Here is a 17,739-nt window from a genome sequence, read left to right as displayed (position 1 = left end):
CCTCCACTGGGGGGTGTCCACAGTGGTGGGGAGCCAACCTCTCCTTCCCCCATGCCCCTATGAAAGCCACTCACAGTTCTGTCTTGCTCTCCACTCAGGCCCTGGGGACCCATTCACCCCTGCCCCTACCCCACTCCCTCCCTCACCATGAGGGCCTCAATCTATCACCCATCCCTTCTCTACCTCCCTCCTCTTCCTCTCCACAGACTTACCTGCTGGGTGCTGCTCTACATGCCACTAGGCTGCATTCCTGTAGGGTTACCATATTTCCAGTTTCAAAAAAGAAGACACTTGTGAGGGGTTAATGTGACTGTGGGGGATGGGGGGGCAGTGATATGCCCATGCCCTGCCCCTCACCCCCAAGCCACAGTCCCCCCTAGCCTTGCTGCTGCCCCTCACTCCTGACCTATAATACCTTGCATCCTGCCAGGGGGGTCTCCCCTCCCCAAGTTCCAAACTTCCCTTTGGGGACCCCTCCTTGCCTGGCTCCAAACTCAACACACACACATCCACAGCCCCCTATACCTTTATTAATTCCTCCCCAAACACACACCCCACACACCCCCAACCATACAAAGTACTTGCGTAATTTTGCATCATGAGTTTTTAGCTGTGCGATTAAAATCATGATTTATTGCAACTATTTTTTTAATCGTGCAACTAATCATGATTAATTTTTTAAATCATTTAACAGCCCTAGAAATAATATGTATGAAATTAGTATTATCTCCTAATTCAACAAAACTCTTCAAACTTTTTGGATAAATATAGGAAATTTATAAAAAAGTTCAATTAAATCATCATATTATTTGGCTTTTATACCTGAGGGTAGAGTGGTATGTTGCAAGTCACACATGTATTTGTTCAAATCTGGAAATTATTGTCTTTTGAACTGTAGCCTATTTCTCTCATATTTCATATCGGCTAGAGTGGAATGTCCAGATAAGGGACTTAAACTCTCACCTAGCAATATTTGCTCAAATTATTTTAAATTCTTTCTGACTTCCCTGGGTTTCTATTTCACTGTCAATATTTCATAATGATTTGCAATCTCTCATTGACAACATTTTGCCTTCCGGTATCTCAATGTGAACATTTGGTCATTCATATCAATCTTTCAGTTTCATTTCTACAAGTATGACTAAAGGTAATTCCAATATTATCACCCTTTGGAGGACTAAGTTGGTGCATACACACTATGTTGATATTTGCACAAAGGTGAATTTAATCCTTAATGAGGTCAGGATTATTAATTAAGAGGTAATCACTTCAAATATTTTTTTAATTTTCAGTTCCCATGCAAGTCAAATCAATCCTTTTCAGGTTATAAATAAACGGTGAATATATTCCTCAGTCTGTTACCTACTTCAGAATTTTAAAAGTACCAGAATCCAAACTGATAACTGTATCATACTATTAATAGAATTAGAGTTAATATAAATTGTATAATTAAAACTTTTGTTTCCTTAAAAAATAAAATCAATCTTAAATCCTTCCAAAAATACTTGGAAGATGAAAGTCTGGGAGAATAATGTTTTGTCTAGAATGAATAGGAGTTCTAACTAACTGAAATCATTTAGTATAAATTTTATACTGTGGTGTGGGTGTGTGTATGTGTGCGTGCGCATGCAAATGAGTGTGCATATACATGCATGTGTGCATAAAAAATGCTTTCTCCTGTTTCGTTTGTGATTCAGATCAGATTTACTTCCAGGGAATGCTAAACAATATTAGAATAATTTTGGAATAAGGTCTGGAAGATGAAGAGGGAGAACAACCTTGTGGTTGAGGATAAAGTCTTGTTATGTATTAAAAGCGGATTATGTAAAATGATACTAACAAAAAGAAATCTATGGATATGCTCACAGCACTGTTTAATGAATGACTTCAGAAACAATGATACAAATGGTGAAGTTTATTGATGTTGAGAAGCAAGATAAAAATGTAGCACTCACAGGTGTTATGAGAAATAGAGGTGTAAGTCCATTGTCTTAAAAAGACTGACTATAGATTTGAACCTAAGTCTGTCATAACATGGGTGAATGCTCTATCAGACCTGCAGGTAGTTTGAAATGATACACTCATTTCAGATTTTCATAGATTGAATTTAGACACCTAATTTTGGGGAAAAGGAAGTGCCAAACTTGGACAATCAATTGAAGGAGTTCATAGAATACAAAGAATGTAGTTAAAAGAAGGAAAGAGGGGACAATATAAAAGAAGATAAGAAAGAAATAGACTGAGATTGCTAACATTTTAAAGAGCTGAGTGAAAATGGACTTTTGGGACTGATCCAAAGTTTATTGAAGGTAATAGGATGACTCACTTGAACTTCAGTGGGTGCTGAATCAGGACTATTAGTTTATTTATTAAAATATAAGAGAACTTTAATGATGATAGATTCATAATGATGGAAGGGAAGCACTAGATCATGAAGTTACAGTCAAGTAGAGAAATTTGCTGCCTCAGGAGGCCGTTTAGTTAAACATATGAGAGAGGGTTTTCAACGAGCTTGGTTATACTCATTTATGATAACTGCATTTCTCCTTAGATATCTAATACAGGTAATTAAATCCCCTCCTTCAAGCTGAAAGAGGATCCATTCTGGATACCAGGAAGGATTTTTCTCCTTATGTTCACCATAGTGTATAGCTGGTTGGGAGCAGTAAGAAGGGCTTCTGTCCTACTCCAAAGCATCCTTTCTAGATGCTTCTCCTATTGTGAACAATGTGTGTTCAAGTGTATTTCACTGTAACACAAAAATGTGCCATGTTAGCAGCATAGTTTATTTGTTGTACATAATTGTAATATCCAGAAGCTAATCAGGACCTGGCCCCATTTTGCTGTATTGTGAATACCTTTTCTACTGAAGGCTTTATCAGTAAAAATTCACCAGAAAAATCTTATGGCCCATACTGCATCCATACCAGGGCTTTTGCTGGCATAGCTACAAGACAAAAAACAATCCCCCCTGTAATTCATACAGCTATGTTCACCAACCCTTTAAGGACAATCCTGACTGGAGGCATTCATTCAGAGAAGGCAAAAGGCCCCTGCACCCAACAGTTTGAATAAACTCATTTAGAATAACATGTGAGAAATAGATGGAAGAAACAATAGGATGGAGAAGAAAGGGCAGATGAAGGAATCACTGGCAAACCAATTACTTTGCTGTCATTGCAGTGGCAGGACAATGGCAATACCCTCAACTTGCCTGCTTTTACCTGGATCTGTGCCATTTGTTCCTGAATCCGTGCCATGTAGCTGTGTGTGGGTGCAACATAGCAATTTTGGGAAATGCTTGGGGTCCAGTAGGTTGCTTTCAATTGTATAATCCTAGTTAGCAGGTCTTGTATATTTAATTCAGGGGAGAATAGGAAAAATAAGAGACTGATTTACCACTCCTTTACTCCAGGTTGCCGCAATTTCAGTGATTTTGATCAGCTGAGGCCACGGAATTACTAGAGCAATGCTAGGGGAATGCTATGACAAATCAGGTCTTCAGTGTCCACTTACAGGGACAAGCTGCAGCCGGTGACAGTGCTGAAATAGAAACCATAGGTAAGGCATTACGTCAGACAAGCTGCTTCCTCTGCTATATTGGAAAAATGTTTCAAAAAACAGCCAGTGTGGCTGCTGTTACAATTGTTATCTATGGCAGTGCTCAAATATCTCATTTTCTTTGCACTTTGGAAGGCATGCATTGTCCTGGAAACCACAAGTAGCTGGCCTATAACATTTTCAGGTGGAAACCACTAGCTATGGACTTCAGGGCTATGCAATATCAAAGGCATCTCAATGGATTAGCACTTGTTTAGTGTCAGAGACTGGTCCTCCTCTTGACATGGTATAACTTTGAAAGGTTTAGAAGGTATTATGGTAGTTTAACACCCCTTAACTAACAACGGCTCCCGTTTTAAGTGCCTTTATGATGTTTTTAAGGCAACCTGTGCCAAAATCTCGAGGGTCTGGGAAGGGCAGTCAGTGGAATTGCTCCTCAGCACCCTGCTGCTTCCTTGTCATTTTAATTGACTACCCTTCATACACTTTCGTAGTGGACAGAAAAGTCCCACTCTGAAACCACAACTGTCCAAAAAGCTGCTAGAAGCCACTTCTGGAAGCACTGAGGTGGATGACACGTCTCCTACCTACAGCTCTACACGCGGCTTGCCCCTCTCCAGCTATATCTGGCTGCAAAGGGAAAACAAGCAAACACTTTCGGATACGTATTTCTCCAATCAGCCGCCAGAGGATCTCGCAGCCAAGGAAGAGCCGTGCAAGTAGCAGCTCTTCCTTGCCAGAAGAAGAAAGCGACACAGCGGGACCTCATCTCCCTGCCAGCGAGTAGGACAGAGCCATTCAGGAAGGCGTCCTGCATCTGGAACAGGGTGAAATCCGTCTGCATCTCAGCCCTGCTCCAAAGCGAGACGGGCACTGAAGCTCTGTATTATTCTTTTGAAAGGACTGTTTTTTTCCTAGGGTTTTTTTCCCCGCAGGGTGTATTTAGTGCCTGTACCACGGAGCCATCTGTCCTGCCTGCCTGTGCTCAGGGGGTTGGGCAGTGCCAGGGCGGGCGTCGCTCTCCTGGGCGCTGTCCACATTCCGAGTGCTGAAACGGGGAGCTTCAGGGGGCGCCAAGCTGAAAGCGCGCATGCGCACACAGGAAGGACAATGGGAAACCTCTTCCACTTTTGTTGTGCAGCTGGCAGAAGCAAGATTTCATTTCCTTGTGTGTGCCGGTGATCTCATTTATCTGGGCCAGGCCAGAAAGACCTCTCACGAGTTTTTCCCGACTTCCCTGCTGCTAATAATTGCAGACAACTGTATACCAGCTCCAGTAAACGATTTGCTGTGCAGTCTGTCTGCTTTCATAGGCAACCAAGTACGGTCTTGCTAGAGCACTCTTTTTTTTGCTTTGTTTCTCCTCTTGACCGAGCTGGAAAAACTGTTGCTGGACATTGTAAATTGCTTGCTACCCTTTCAAAATCGTCGGTGACTTTATGCTGGACTTTAACCGTATCGTTTTATTTCAACAGGGAAGGCAAATCAGAGATCCTGAATACTTGTATAAAACCTGCTACATGATCTCATGGTGAAGGAAAACCCATATTCCCCTTGCTCTTAAGAGAGCAATTGTTTCCTTTACTGAGTTTACGCGACGCTGTTAAATACTTTCCCGCCACAACGTGCACTTACGCCCTCTGTCTTAATTGGCTTCATACACCTGGAAGACGGTTACTGATCTGGAGAGAAAAAAAGATGCCTAAAATTCATGAAACCTTGCAAACGAAGCATGTCAAGCCATTAAAAAAAAGATAGGCTTTTCATTTGAATAAACATTTCAAAGGAAAACCTCAACATAGGCATTACGAATTGTAAGGGCCCGTCAATTAAAAAAAGAGCCTACATTTGCCTACATTTGAACTTCTGATCTCCCCCCCTCCCCTCATTATACATACACACACACACATATATATGTACACACACATACATACATACATACATACATACATACATACACGTATATTAAAGCAGAGCAGTCTACAGTTGCACTGAGTTCCCCTACTGGCGACATAAGAGCTATGCACGTTTTATATAACAGGTGATTAGTATTAATTTACATTAATTGCAATTAGGTAAAGTCAACAAAAAAGAGAAAACTACTAAATAATCTGTTAACTGGAAGTGTCCTTTCCAATAAATGTGCATCACTGGAATTAGCTGCCTAGATCATGTCGGATTTCCTCTAATCTGTAGCATTCAAGGAATAAATAATTTAGGGCACAGAAATCCTTCTCTCTCTGTAAATAACTACTTTTAGACTTCACATATAGGCTATTCTAATAGCAAGATTACAATTGTATGCGTAACACTGTTTTTCACTTGATGGACATTTTGAAAGCCCTTTAAGAAGGAAAAGAAGGGATCAGGCTTTAACATTTGACTTTCGCACCCGAACAAACTTGTACGGGACATATTTTTTTATCTACGTGTGTCCGTAAATGACAGCGCTGTCTTGGTTTGCACTCTGAAGTAGTGGGGGAGATGGCTGTTACTTGGATACGGGTAGTAAAAAAGCTAGGGAAGTCAATAAAACCACTTTAAAGGCAGTATAATAATATAGGGTGTTCATATTGTTACTTGACTTGAATACATTTTGGGTCAGTCTTATTTCCCAACCCTCATTTCCCACCAGCAGAAAATAAATAGTTTAGAAGTACCCATTGGAAAAGTCTTTCTTTTTTTAAAGCTGGGCTGTCTGCTGTGTTATCCTCTCCAACATGTAAACCACCTCTAATCACCTCCGATAGCTCTGAATGGGCAATCAGCCGGCCCATTTGGGACCACAGTTGTCAAGTAGACACGCTGGATACCCGCTTGGGCTAATTACCCTGGAATTCCCTCCTAGCAGGACTGCATTATCGGGCTCTCCTCCCCCCGGGCGTCTGGGGACCCGGACGTGGCAGCCTCGGGATCGGTGCCACCCTTCTCCCGATTGCAATGGGGAGAGACCTCCCCGCGAGTGCCAGGCAATGCACAGCGATGAAGCGCCCGGCTGGCTCTTCTACCGCCCCTCAGCAGCTGTCAAGACGCTTTTCCTTGTGAGGAGCAAACCAAAGGGGATGGGTCCCTGCTAGTGGGGATGGATCAAGCCCAGGCAGAGCAGCTCCCTAGGAGAAATTACCCCTGACGCCTGTCCTCTAATTGCACCGGGGATTCTCCTCCTCCTCCTCCCCCGCCTTCTCCTAGTGTGCATTGTTACGGAAGGGGGTGGGGGAAGGCTGCTCGGACACCTGCTCCTGTTGGACCACCCGGGTACCTGTTGGTCCGTGCTAGGAGGCAGGGTGCCGCTCCACGTCCATCGCTCCTCTCCGCCCGGGCTCTCGCGCCGCGCTGCAGTGCCGGGGCCGGGGTAGGTGATCCGCTGGGGGGATTGGTGCTCTACTTTTTCCGCCTGTTGTTCTGGCGGGGCTCTGGCCGTACGCAACCTAAGGTGCCTGGCTAATGCCATTCTGGGAAGCAGGAGGGGCCGCGTCTTTCCTCCAGACAATTGATTGCCGGCGGGGGGGAGAAAGGGCTGGAGCGTCGGAGCTGCTGAACACCTGTCACACCGTGGAGCCTGATTTATACCTGGAGCTGGACGGACCTCCTCGGGGCTTTTCTGGAGCACTTTAAAGGGGGATATCCTCTTCGAGAGCCCAGGAGAAGAGGACAAGAGCTTCATGCTATTCCCCTCCTCTCCCCCGGGTGAATATTCCTGCAACGTATATATCGCGTTTATCCTTCTCCAGTCAACTGCACCTTCTACCTGGCCGGAGCGGCTCAGATCATGTCAGCTAAGCTTCTAGTGGCTTTCTTCCTCCTCTCTGTATTCCAAGCCTGGTAAGTCTGCCCTGTGCGCTGCTTCTAGTTCGGGGATGATGGGGGGGAGGGGAGGAGGGGTGTTTTCTTTTTCCCCACCAGTGTGATGTGTGTCTCATGCTGGACTGTCACCCCCCACCCCCCCCCCGGAGAGTTTGCAAGGTACTTAGTGCGAGAAGCACATCAGGGTGCGCTCTCCTTTCATTTTTCCCCCCATGATGTTCTGCAATAGCGTTAGCCTGGTTTACACCAGGCAGTGGGTCTCCAACTCCTCCGCAGACAGGGAAGTACCCTCCAAGCCGGGTCTTACATTCTTATTGCCAAGCTCAGGGTCGTCACTTAGAGCCTGAAGCTCGTTAGGCTCCGAGCTTGGATAACGCCTTTCCACCTTACCTGGCTTCGCAGAAAAGTTTTTTCCTTACTTCTCACTTTAGGGGATTAACCCAGCCTTGCCAACGTTTACTGACACGGCACTAAAGCAGGCGCGGGGTGCCAGGGCTTGCTAACGGGATTGCGTGTGCAGCTGTTCCCACTTAATAGACACGTTGCAGTTCCTTTCCTGTACCAGGTATTGTCTGACTAGGTCAGAGATGACACTGAACCAAGATCGGGGGGGGGGGGGTTCCCCTCCCTTAGGTTAGCCTTCAAAATCCTTGGCTCCAGGATCTGAGAAGGCATAAAGCTTGGGAAAGCAAAGGCAGGATGCTCTGCCTGCAGGCAAGTGAGGTCAGTCTAGGAGAGCAGGCAAACCCAAGCTCCAAGTCACCAAAGGGGCACTGCAAAAAGTCCTTTGAATCTCCTGCGATGTTGATTTCTCAGAAAGATCACAGCTATCCTTTGGTGCTTGGATCAAAACAGCAAGCTCCTCTGGGGGTGTTTATCTAAAACAATCATGGAAATATCCCTGCTGGAAATCTCACCGTGGAAATGCCACCCTGGGAAATCCTCTGAGATTACCTCCGTGGGTCCCCAGGAACCTCTCCCCTCCCCGACCCCCCACCCCCCTCTTTTTACTTCCTAGGGATAATCCCTACCTCACCCGAGTTGCATTCAAGTGGGCTGCAGCACTGAAGGAGTAAATTACTCAGGACTGGGCCTTCCAGCAGCTCCAAGGACCAAGTCTTTAAGTGAGGGAAGGTACCTTGTTATTGAGCTTTTGAATAAAATGAAGATATGTCAAAAATGTAAATGATTTCCCACTTCTTACACCATAGATCAATTGTTAGGACCTGTTGGAGGGTTGGGGGGATGGGTGCTGATGAAGGAAAGGTACAAGACAAGCAACCCCCCCCCAAAAAAAATCAAACCAAAACAAAACAAAAAAACAACCCAGACATCAAAAACTCCTCCTCCCAGCTCTTGTGAGGAGATGCCCCAGCATTTACACCTATCTGGATACCAAATACTATAAACTCAAGCCAAACCCAGCATTTCTCATTGGATACCATTCTTGAAGACCATTAAGTCTTCTACATAATAACTGCAGGGAACCCAGCCAGAGAAATCCCTCCCTAACAGAGCAGCTGCAGTGAAGTGAAAAAGATAAAGTTTTGAGTTAATTTGCTTCCTCTCTCCCCCACCCCACAAGCAGAAAATCTCTTTCCTAATCATTTTCAAGCACTGAGATGCAAATTCCTGGTTATGTGGACAATTAGATTTTTTTTCCCAGTCAGTGTGTGCCAGTGCTTCCCTTTTAGTTCCCCTTATGCTGTAGTAGTACTGCCTCACTGGATGTTCAATTTTTCCTCCATCCCAAAAAATTCCAGATCTACCCCTTTGATTATGACTGACAAGTATTAAGGTCTGAAATGCAAGATCTCTGAACTGAGGCTAGAGAAAACTGTACCACTTGTCAAGAGATCATTGCACACACTGGTTTCAAGCTTCCTTCTCTGTTGTGTTCCTTGTGCACCTCACTTTTGTCTTTTCATAATAAAGCCTGTGTTACCTAATGAGGATGTGGAGGGCTGACAGGTCTGCTGCCTATTTCCTAAATGCCAAGGATTGAGTCCCAATTTTCCTGTAAATGTCGAAAAGGCTCCAAGGTCTGGGAATATGGCTGTCATTCCTAGAAGTGAGAACTAAGCAATGAAACTGCAGCCTTAAAGCTTAGTAAGACCTTAATTGTTCAGAGGCAAACAAGGGAGGTAATAAATTGCTTGCAAAAAATTTACATAATGTACATCACTGTAGTTAGCACAGATTACTTTGAATAATTTTAGCCACCTCTTTCCACCCCCAGTTGCAATCAAGCACCTAGTTAGGCACACAAAACCTCCAGGGTGAAGCTCTGTGGGAAGCAATCCACTGAAAGGAGAAGATAAAGACTTGGCAATTATCAGATTTTTGTTGATTATTGGTTTTAAGGAACCTGCAAACTAATGTGTAAACTATTTTATAACACTGAGAGGATTAAATTAATTCAGTCCTCATTGAAACTCCTGCAGCTTGCAGGGTAGTTCCATGGGTGCAGCTCAAGCCAGAATTTAGCTGGTCCTTGGCTCACATTCACCCAACCATGCAGGTTGTTAGTTATGGGACACAAGCCATGTGTATCTAAATGATGCATTCTTTGCAAGCAGTTCAATGAATATAGAATTGCAAATATGTGGCTTATCACGAGACTCAAAAGAAAAGAAAACATCTTAGATTGAGTGACACATGGGCATGGTGATCTGAAAATTGCAGCTTATGCACCACAAAATAAACTTTCATCCTTACAAACACACTCCCATTCAGTTCTTAACTATTCACTGTGATCCCACAAGCTTTCCACACAAAGGACTCTCAGTGCCTCCATTTAGAAATGTTTTTATATAGATTCCATAATCAAGAAAAAAGTTCTTTACATTCAGCTTATTCTTTGCAAAAGCTTCAAAAAGGATCCTAAAAGAACATCTTAATTTCTTATGTGCATTTTTACCCCATTTATATGGCATGCCTGCAGTGATGTATTGATGGGGGGATGGGTGGGCCATGCCCTTGGGCACTGGCTGGGGAGGGGGGCAGAGGCTGGGTCCTCTAGGGGTACTTGGTCCCCTGGCAGCACTTCTGGATTCATTCCTGGGGTTTCCAGTCTTGATGATTGGATGCCGGGGAATCCTCCCTCCTCCCCACCCTGCTTGGCAGCAGATGTGGAGGACACATATGGAAGCATTGGCTCCCCAGTGCCATAGACCCATTGGTGCATCACTTCTTGCCTGTAACAAGCAATCCAGGCATATTTAAAACGCATATACAATTTAGGCACATTTAAAAGCATATACAAAATAAGAATAAAGTATCATTGTTGGTGGGTGAATGTATATGAGAGAGACAGAAGGGGAGAGGGAACGCAAAGTACTGTAACACCTACCAAAGGAGAAACAACTCCAAAATTAACTCAGTGAAAACCCCGAGTTAATGCATAAAAGTAGCAACGTGCCGAGAAAATAAACAAATTGGCACTGAGAGAAGGGGAAGAGCAAGGTCAAGGGTCTAAAGCCTGGTCAATGCTTGCAGTGAAAACTGAACTTTGACTTGAGCAGATCCTTGGTGTGGACAAGACCCATGAATTTTATACTCAAGGCACAAAGCCATGGAGAATAAGTGGTTAGTTTTTAGGCTGGAAAGTAGTAAACACTGGGGTCCCCCAGGGATCCATGCTGGGACCGGTGCTGTTTAACATATTCATAAATGGTCTGGAAAAGGGGGAGTAGCAAGGAGGCCAAACTTGTGGATGACATAGAATTATTCAAAGTGGTAAAGACCAAGGCAGACTATGAGGAACTACAAAAGGATCTGGCACATTTGAGCAAATGGGCAATTAAATGGCAGGTGCAATTCAATGTGGATAAGTGTAAAGTGATGTACCTTGGCAAAAATAACCCAAACTATACCTACAGTATGGTGGGCTCTTTATTAACTGTTACTACACAGGAAAGAGGTCTGGAAGTCATTGTGGACAGCTTGCTAAAAACACCAGCTCAGTGCTCAGCAGCCATCAAAAAGGCAAATAAATAAAATAAAATAAACATGTAGGAATTATTAAGCGGAGAATTGTAAATTACATTGAAAGTATCATCATGCCTCTTTATAAATCTATACCTTGAATACTGCATCCAATTCTGGTCCCTACATCTCAAGGATATAAAAGAACTAGAGAAAGTTCAGAGAAGGGCAACAAGGTTGACTGGTGGTATGCAGGGGCTCCCCTATGAGGAGAGAGACTAAAAAAGCTAGACTTATGAAATTTAGAAAAGAGATGCTTGAGGAAGACATGCTAAGTGTTTACAAGTTATTAAACAGTGATGAGAAAGTAAATTGGGATTTATTATTTACTTTTTCTCAACACAAGAACTAGGGGGTCACAAAATTAAACTAGCAGGTAGTAAATTTAAAACTAACAAAAGGAAGTTATTCTTCACACCACATACAATTACAGTATAGGTCTCACTGCAACCAGATATTGTGAAAGCTGACTGTCAAAGAAAAATCTTTGGTTTCAGATGCCGATGGCAAAAAGGTCAAAGGCTAACATAACATATTTTGTCATTATAGTTCCGTATCCAACCCCCCCCGAGCTTAAATGTAAAACACATGTGCAGTCAATCTCGCATGAAACCTGAGCAGTAGTGAAAAACACACAGAGTCTGTTTACAGTTATAATTGGCAGTCCTATAATTATTCATGCCTGGCATGTTGTAATAGGCCACCTGCAAGCTATAATTTTGGAAAAATTTCCACCTTCAGTGGAGATCTCCATGCACGCCCAAGAGACAGCCAGCAATTTGGCCTGTCGCTGACCTCTCTCCCCGCCTACGGTAAAAATTTTCAGGTGTATCCGATTTTGTCGATTCGTCCATTCTCGTCAAGAGCTCTCGAAAGCCTGCTGACCGAAGTCACCTATATGCTTGGCTTAAAAATTTGCACTACTCAGTTTGTAATCTGAACAACAAAATATCTACAGTGCTGTGCTAAATAGCTCAACTTCTCTTTTACACCGCACAACCACAACTTCCTTCCTACGCTGCATTCTTCTGTAGTGTAAGTAAAAATAAACCTTCTGTGTAACCAATACGCTTTAAACCTCCTGACTCCGCTCGCTTACCCACCTGTCCGACCACCTTACCCCACCCACGTCCAGCTGGTCATGCCGACCCAGGCTCACAGGTCAAGGATACACCGGTCATCGGACGCGACACCGACAATTTAGCCAGATTCAAAAAAGGGACTGAACACATTATTGGAGGAAAGGGATATCAGTAGCTATTGAACATGCCAGTTAGGGATACAGCCTTTGGATCAGAACTTCTTTGACCCTAAATGTGGCAGACTGCAAGTGAGAGGAACAGTAAAAACAAAACAACCCTGGTCATACCTAGTTCTATTTCCTTTTCAGTATCTATTCTCCATCACTGGGTGACATGGCATACTGGGCAAGACAGAGCTATTCTTACATATATTCTTGTTCTTGTGCAGTCGTTTTCATCTGTGCAAAATAGCATCAGATCAGAAGGGCAACCTGTAAGGTAGAAGGCACAGATATTACCCTCCCTCTATCCTCCATGTTCATTTCTTGTCAATTTGAGCATCCCAGATGTTCTTGAGGGATCAAGTAGAAGTAGACACCAAGATACTAAGGACCCAAACTGTTAAAAGCTTCATAAATTAAGCTCAACTCTTTGCCTTGCACTTAGGAAGGAGCTGCACTGGCAAAAACAGTTTCCTACATGTGAAAGCTGCACTAACTGGGCAGTCGCATCCTGCACTAGCTGACTAGCTGTTATCTCATTTTATTACTATAGTCATAAAATACAGATAATCCAGCTCTTAAAGAAAGAAGAATTTTAGCTTTCAAAATCCCCCTGGTATGGAACTGTAGAAATAGTATCATTAAAAGTGTAAGGCTTTGATTCTGAGATTCATACTGACTTATGGAATGTATTTATGTGCTTGTGGTAATCCATATTACACTCAAGAAGCAAGTTCTTAATTTTAAGCCCTGTATGACATTAGGTTCTGAATTCTAAAAGCACTGAGAATATAATAATTTATTAATAGGATGAAATGATCAGTAAGTATTAAAAGATCTGAATTTTTAATATTCTTATTAGCCTGCTGTGCAGGAGATGAATCAGTTGTGTTGAAAAAGTCATATTATAATACTGCAGGATATTCACTTACCATGGGAATCTGACAAGTTAACAACTATAGGTAGGTTGAATGTATGTATGAGTATGTGAATGTGCATGCTGGGGAGAAAGAAGAGGGGACAGACCTAGTTTGATACCTGCATTAATTCACATCTTAAAGTTATACTTGGACGTAATGGTAGAAGATGACTTATTCATTTAGTATCCTATATACTTTTATCACTAACAGCACATCCTTTAACAAAATTAAAAAAAATTGGTAGCTGTTCTGCAACAAAGAACTCCAAAACTTTTTCAAGTGTCTGAGGCAATTTTGTGACAATATAAATTTGGACTGAATTCTTAAAAGATAACATCTAATTTTTTTAACGCAGTTCTAGGAAAGTTGAAGAGGATGAATATGAAGATGTAACAGCTAACCAAAAATGGGTATTAGCTCCAAAAACACAAGACACAGATGTGACTCTCATACTAAACAAGTTGCTGAGAGAATATGACAAAAAACTACGGCCAGATATTGGAAGTAAGTGCTCTCTCTTTTTTCTTTATAGGAGAGAAAAGATATAAGAGTAAACAGATGGTATTATTTTGTGTTTCTATGACTCTGGGTTGTGTGCACAACACTAAGATTAGGAATGAAATTTTTTCAGAGTTTGGGAAGGTTCAGCCCTAGAATTCCAATGCAGATGTTTAATGGCAGCATCTCATGGCAATTTGTAAATGCTGTTTCTCACTGGACTATTGAAGACATCTTAATATAGTCAGGGCTATTTTAAACATGGGCAGGTTGAAGGACAAGAAGTCTATATGGCCAGCCTACCAGATCTCTTGGCAGGTCATTGGAAAAATCAGAAACAGACTTATTTCTGAACAAGGCAGATGAGCAAAGCAAAGAAAATCCCAAACAACTCACCCCCCTCTGAGCCCGCAGCTCTGTGCACCCCAGTGAATGATAAAAGTAACACAGGATGACAGGGGAGCAGATAATAACTTGTTTGTCTTCAGCATCTGGCTGTCTTGGGAAAAAGATGGACCGACAAAACCTAACTAATGTTGTTTACACTATAATTCAACCTTGGTGTGGCAGAATTTATGGCAGAATTTTACCCCTAATTCTTTCAGAGTAATTCTCCACTGGATTGTGTGACCAGTTTGCATAATGTGCTATTAATATATTTTTAGAGAAGTGAGGGATCATGAACAAAACAGAACTCGGGTGACAGCAAGCACATTATTTTACTGGCTAGTGCTCCGATGAGATTTGAGGCAAGCGGGATGAGGCTGCGGACAATCCTTATTTATTTAATGGGTGCCAACCAGTTAGACTCTAGTACAATACCAGCAAATCTACCTAATACTAATAGAACAGCTAGAAGGAACCTTTTAATCATTTTGTTTTACTGTACTCAGGGACCACGTTTGACAGATATCTGTGTTATCTTTTCATCACGCTAATTTGTCAGACTAGATTTGGATAATTTTCAATACCTGATGGGGTAAATTCTTTTCTAAATCCTAAGAGTAACATAGTTCCCAGTCAGCATTAACATCTGCAAGAAGTTTGAGGACAGATACTTTATTTGACTCTGTACTCCATGTCCTCACATCACTAACTTGAATGAAGAGGATAAATTATGGTTATGTCCACATGGCACAAGATAATCCTCCAAAATCTTAGTACCAGTTTCCATAAGAGTAGTTGCAACACATTTTCCAAAACAGTGAAAGATTATTTACTGATAAAATAATTCCACTTTTCTCTTCTGAATCATTCTTAAATCTTGTTTTAGTTTACCTAGTAGTTTATTTACAGTTTTCACCAAAAACATTAAAATGATCAGTACAATAAAATGATATATAATAAAATAACAGCATTTATATAAATTTCTATTTGAAAGAGTTAAATCACACAATACCTCATGTATGTTGGAGAGAGATTCTGCAGCTCAGTATTGCAGTTTATTTACTGTAATTTTTTATAAGGACCCCTGGCAGCACTCCCAGACATGAACAAACTTCTTCCTACAGCAGCCATGTGATATAGAAAAGTAACACTGACATTTAATAGATAAGAAATTGACTCACTTGCCCACAGTCACACAAAGAGCTTGCAGTATTGTGCTCAAGTCTTTTGAAGCCTAGTTCAGTATTATGACCACAAGCTTCAAGGTATATCAATTTATGACTAGAGATAAATGAAGAACACTAAACCTTCTTCCTTATCTGAGGCATGTGTAGCATAAAGGAACCAGCAAAAAGTGCATTAGATACCATGGTGCAAAAAAGACAAATGCAGTTTGGAACACTAATTAAGAATAGTTTTACAGAAGTGCAGGTAATGCCACTGAGTAAACTGTTAAGGCCAAAATTAAGCTAATTGAAAACACCAAAGGTTAAATCCCGTAAGGGGACACATTAACTTGCTCCTTAAGGGGTTTTTGTTAGTTCAGCATTTTCTGAAAGCAAATCTGCTACTCCACAAAGCAATGACCAAACACCATTTTATGCAAAATGCTTGGTCAGTATATTCAAAAATGGGTGGTTCAACTTAGACTTCTATATAGGTGGCCTGATTTTTCAAAGGCACTGAGCACCCAGAACCTGCTGTCAATAGGAGTTTTCTGTTTGCTCAGTGCATTTGTAATTTAGGTCACTTACATAGATGACTAACTACAGATTTAGGAAGCCAGCTTTAGGGTCCTCTATTTGAAAACTTCAAGGGTTTGTGGCATGGTAGAGCACACCAATCATACAGTGAAGTCATCCATTGTCTTTTATTCTGCCCAGGATATCTGAGTGTTCACATACCAGACTTGAACCATTTAGTATTTCAGCCTGGCACCACTTCCAGATCAGGCAGAAGGCAGAGCTGGGTGGAAGATTAGAAACCTGAGCAGTTCAGGGCATGAGCTTTCACAGACAACAGCGTACTATCCCTTACTGAATGACCTGCTGCCTATACATGAGCTCTGACACATTCTAGTTAGAATGCTCTAGCATTGCCACAATGTCATGTGTATTAAGTCCTCCGTACTTCAAAATGGCTGCAGGAGCACTTTAACTAAAACTCATTGAATGGGGACTTAATACATGTGACACTGTGGCGTTTTAGTTAGAGGAGCTCTCTGGGAACTGCTCTAATTAAAATGCCACCCCCCCCCTCCTGAGCACATGTATAGGCAGTCTAAAAGCATGAGAGATTTGGTGTTTGAAAGCACTGTAGAATCACTCTCTTTCCAAAGCTAACCCCTCATGAATGAAAGTGGTAGGACACCATGTTTGCAGCTATAGGGTGCTTCAAGTTTTAGATGAGCCTGAATGTACAACCTAAACATAAGGCAAAGCTACTACAGGTACTTCAGGGGACTACTAAGTTAATACTTTCCTAAAACAGGTAAAGGAAATTGTTGGGATTCAAAATCAAAGCAACATCTAACTAATGATGTCATTGTCTGGCCCTGCTGCCAAACATGTCCATGGGTTTTTTTCCTCTACAAATACCACAGCATGTGGGGTAGGAGATTGATATTAACTGTTGTCTTTTGGCAGTTTTCCATTATGTCATAGAGCAATAATTACTTTCTGAACTGAAAAGAAAGAAAAGCTTCTTAAATTTCACAGCTTACACCACAGCTTTAATAAAAATGACTTTTCAAGGAAAGATTGCATCTTTCCTACTCACTTTCTGGCTATAATTGTGTGGCTAACCACACCAACTCCAACTGGCCCAGGGAACAGGAGCATCCAATCTTGCCTGCAGACCTTTTCTGCAGTGCTTCCAAAGCCAGATGCTCAAGAACCAGATTCAAGCCTAGTGAAGTGACAGGAACAATACATTTCCTCCAGTGGGTTTTGCATCAAGCCCTGAGTTCATACCAGACAATTCCCTCCCCCACATACTCTGGATTATGATCTGACATTTAGTCAAAGAACAACTGCTATTTCTTCATATTTATTAACCTAATTGCATGAAAAATAATGGGCCCTGTTTCAGGAGATTTAATATTGCCTGAGATCTAGAAGACATGACACACATCAAACCTCTATTTATTGGTCAGATTTTGCCATTTCCTTAAATTTTCCATCTGATGTTAGAACCTGGTTCTGTGTTGCATAAAAGTAGTAGATCAACAGCTATGCCAAAATACATTTTCTTTCAATTTAGTTTATTTAAATAAAATTATAATGCCCACTTAGCTTATGCACAGTTTAGTTTGTGAATGACCTTCCAAACAAGTGAAAG

General features: G+C 42.0%; 1 protein-coding gene across 1 annotated transcript in view; it reads left to right on the top strand.

Annotated features, from left to right (window-relative positions):
- The first annotated feature begins 6,485 nt into the window (after nt 1-6,485).
- The window catches only part of LOC109306162 (gamma-aminobutyric acid receptor subunit gamma-3-like), a 101,808-nt gene continuing 90,554 nt past the window's right edge, over nt 6,486-17,739 (top strand). The window contains exons 1-2 of the mRNA XM_019529441.1: nt 6,486-7,383; nt 13,871-14,019. Coding sequence (XP_019384986.1) covers nt 7,331-7,383; nt 13,871-14,019 — 202 coding nt within the window. The 5' untranslated portion in view covers nt 6,486-7,330. The remainder of the gene's footprint in view (nt 7,384-13,870; nt 14,020-17,739) is intronic.

Source organism: Crocodylus porosus, unplaced genomic scaffold (assembly GCF_001723895.1).
Source record: "Crocodylus porosus isolate Cpor-Errol unplaced genomic scaffold, CroPor_comp1, whole genome shotgun sequence".
Classification (NCBI taxonomy): domain Eukaryota; kingdom Metazoa; phylum Chordata; order Crocodylia; family Crocodylidae; genus Crocodylus; species Crocodylus porosus.
The sequence above is the reverse complement of the archived record's forward strand: the minus strand, read 5'-3'. Positions and strand labels throughout refer to the sequence as shown.